Consider the following 2,854-nt stretch of genomic DNA (forward strand, 5'->3'; position numbering starts at 1 on the left):
GCGCTTCCAAAGAATCCACAGGTTAGAGACTCTATCTGCTCTATGATTAAAGATAACATCGCTATGAAATCCCAATTTATTAAAAAATAGATTCGGGAAATCACTCACAGAGATCATCGGCTCTGCAATGCACAGAAGGTCTGGGTCCTTCTTAATCAAAATGTCCCTCAAGGCGCGTTTACCGAACGCCTTTCGCATCCCTCTGATATTCCAAAACAGGATCTTCATAAAATCACCTATGGAGCATAGTCTCACGATCAGACCTTGACGCCTGCCCCATCACTGCGATTGTCTTCCCTTTTCTACTTTCTTCCTCTGCCTTGCATATGGCATTATCCAGTTCCGCAATCTCTTGGTGTTGAATAATCACCTTGCCTCCTACGTACTGAGATGACACCATGCTAGAGACCACATGAACCTCCTCGCCCTAGTTTTGAGTTCTCCCACTCTTGCCACCTCTAACTTGGGTTCTTCCTCCATGACCAGTGGTATACAACACTCTATTCTTGCGAGGGCGTAGTTTACGCCGAACCTTCTCACTCCCTGTATTTTCTGGCACACCTACCATGATCGGACCAGCAGCCTTATTCATATTTTCTTCCTCAGAAGCCTGCGTTTCCTTCTCAGAGGAAGAGAAATCGGATTCAGCTGGGTCTGATCCATATTCATATCCACCTTCACCAAGTGGATTATCCACCATAAACGGATCATGGGTATTAGTAGTAGGAACGTGAGATATTGGGAGGAATATCTCCAAATCACCTTGGTTCCTATCCAGATTACCTTCCAAAATTGGAGGGAAATCTCCCATTGGAGGATCTCCATTATTTATAGTATTTTCCTTAAAAAAAAGAGGCGGAATATATCCTTCCAAATTAGCCCTTCCAATGTCACGGGAAACTTCAGGATTTGCCGCCTGTGAGAGCCGCCCACCCTCTGTCCGGCCACCACCTCCATGGTCCAAAGTCACAGCTGCATCTCCCCTTGAGCCTTCATCGAACCTCTCCTTACCTTTTTTCTCCCTGCATTGGTTGATAGAATGACCTAGTTTTTTACAAAACGAGCATCTATCAATCTCGTCTTCATACAAGATTCTCTGCTTAAACCAGAATAGAGTGTTCGTTCTCGGTTGTTTTCTCTCCACCTGGATCTCCTCCACACGAGAACCCCCAAGTTCCACCTCTATGAGGATACGTGCATAGCTACCCATAGTAGCATTCCTCGTCCAACGGTCTATCTCCACAGGGCGGCCAGAGGCCTTTGCCATTGATAGTAAAATTCGCTCATGCCAATATTCCATAGGCAATTCAGGATAGCCAATCCAAACTAATTTAGTTTGGGTATGGTCATCATGAATACTAAATTCTGGGCACCATCGCTGAAATCGAATGACCTGTCCCTTCACCTTAACTGGACCTCGTTTCCACATGGATGACATGTCCCCTTCGATTTCAAATCAGAGAAGAATAAAGCCTTTCCCTAAGGGAGCAAGAGTTACTCTACCTTTCAGATTCCAGGCTTCCTTGGCAGCACTTCGCACATCATTCATTGAAATAAAATGAAAATTGACTCTCCCGATCAGCGCAAAGTTGAAACTTTGCAGCTTCTCCTCATATGCTTCCTGAGGGATAACTACCTTAGTGAGGGGCCCTGCATGAATTGGATCTGGAAGGTTCTCGATGTTCGGAAGGGATCTCTTCGTCACCGTAGCATAGGATTTCTCCCTCTGGACAATCCCACCATCCCTGAATACAGGTAAAGCCTCGATGGTAGCCTCCACCTGAGACTGCGTCTCAGTCCTCTTCTCTATGTTTCAGTCAGAACCTGTTTCAATCTCATGCTGTACGCTAGGGGCCTCCCCAGGATCCTGGAGGGTGTGATGCCTATGTACAGCCGACCAAAAATCAGTGATTTTTTTTTTGTTTACCTCTATCCGGCGGCCGATCCCCATGGGATCCCAGAATTCCCTCCGCCTCAGAGCTACACTCTCCTTCGTTGTTCATCTTTTTTCCTGCCACTGATATTGTTTCGTTGGCCACGGAGTTCAGGAGGGAGTTTACGATCATTGAAAACGTCTATAACAGCGGAGAGACGGTCGGCGAGCTTGAGTTTCTTCTCAGGCTTCGACGAGGGGGTTTCGGGGTCTTTGGGGTTGGTCCGTGAAGAGGCCAATCTAGGTCTGTTTGGCCCTATAGAGGCTTGTTGGCCCTATAATTCTTTCATTCTTTTTAATAAGAAATTTTCTTGCTGACCTTAAGTATAAAAAAAAAAAAAAAAGATGACAAGAGTCTCTAGCACGAAGGATGCAGCAAAGACAAGAATCTTTACCATGAATGTTGTTTTTCCAGCTCATATTAGAATTGAGATTGCTTATGATGCGGAATCTAGGCCTAAATATTGCTTCAATTACTTATAGTCTTTCATTCCCCTGCTGATGGCAATGCCGAAGATGGGGGAGTGAAAGTCTTTTTTCAGATGTGTTTTCTTTCTTCTCATCATTCTTAATATAAATTCTGATGAAAAAAAAAAAAAAAAAAAAAAGATGACTTGTAGCATTTTTGTAATTGCCAACCTCTTCTAATGAACCTTGCTTTAAACAGTGATTTCTTAGATAAATAAAGATAGCGTATGATTCTTAGTAACTAAATGATATATCTTGTCATTTTGGCAAAGATCATCTCAGTTAAACCATAACCAATCTCTATTTTAATGGCTACATCGAAAGAAATTTTCGTTGATTCAACTAGACAAAGTTCTGCCTCGTCCTGATTATATTGTAAAATGGTTTCTCATACAACATTTTTTACAGAATCAAGCTCCTATGCGACTTCCTTTGTTATTGGCCTATCTTTTC

The 2,854-nt window shown here is 43.3% G+C and overlaps 1 protein-coding gene across 1 annotated transcript; it reads right to left on the reverse strand.

Annotated features, from left to right (window-relative positions):
* Positions 1-427: 427 nt before the first annotated feature.
* On the reverse strand, positions 428-1,438 carry LOC122092224. Its single transcript, XM_042662561.1, has one exon. It carries the CDS (start codon positions 1,436-1,438, stop codon positions 428-430), a length of 1,011 nt encoding a protein of 336 aa, XP_042518495.1.
* Positions 1,439-2,854: the final 1,416 nt, after the last annotated feature.

This window comes from Macadamia integrifolia, chromosome 10 (assembly GCF_013358625.1).
Source record: "Macadamia integrifolia cultivar HAES 741 chromosome 10, SCU_Mint_v3, whole genome shotgun sequence".
NCBI classification, from domain to species: Eukaryota; Viridiplantae; Streptophyta; class Magnoliopsida; order Proteales; family Proteaceae; genus Macadamia; species Macadamia integrifolia.

Coding starts and splice junctions, on each gene's coding strand:
- LOC122092224 (XM_042662561.1), bottom strand. CDS start 1,438: ATGTCATCCATGTGGAAACGAGGTCCAGTTAAGGTGAAGGGACAGGTC.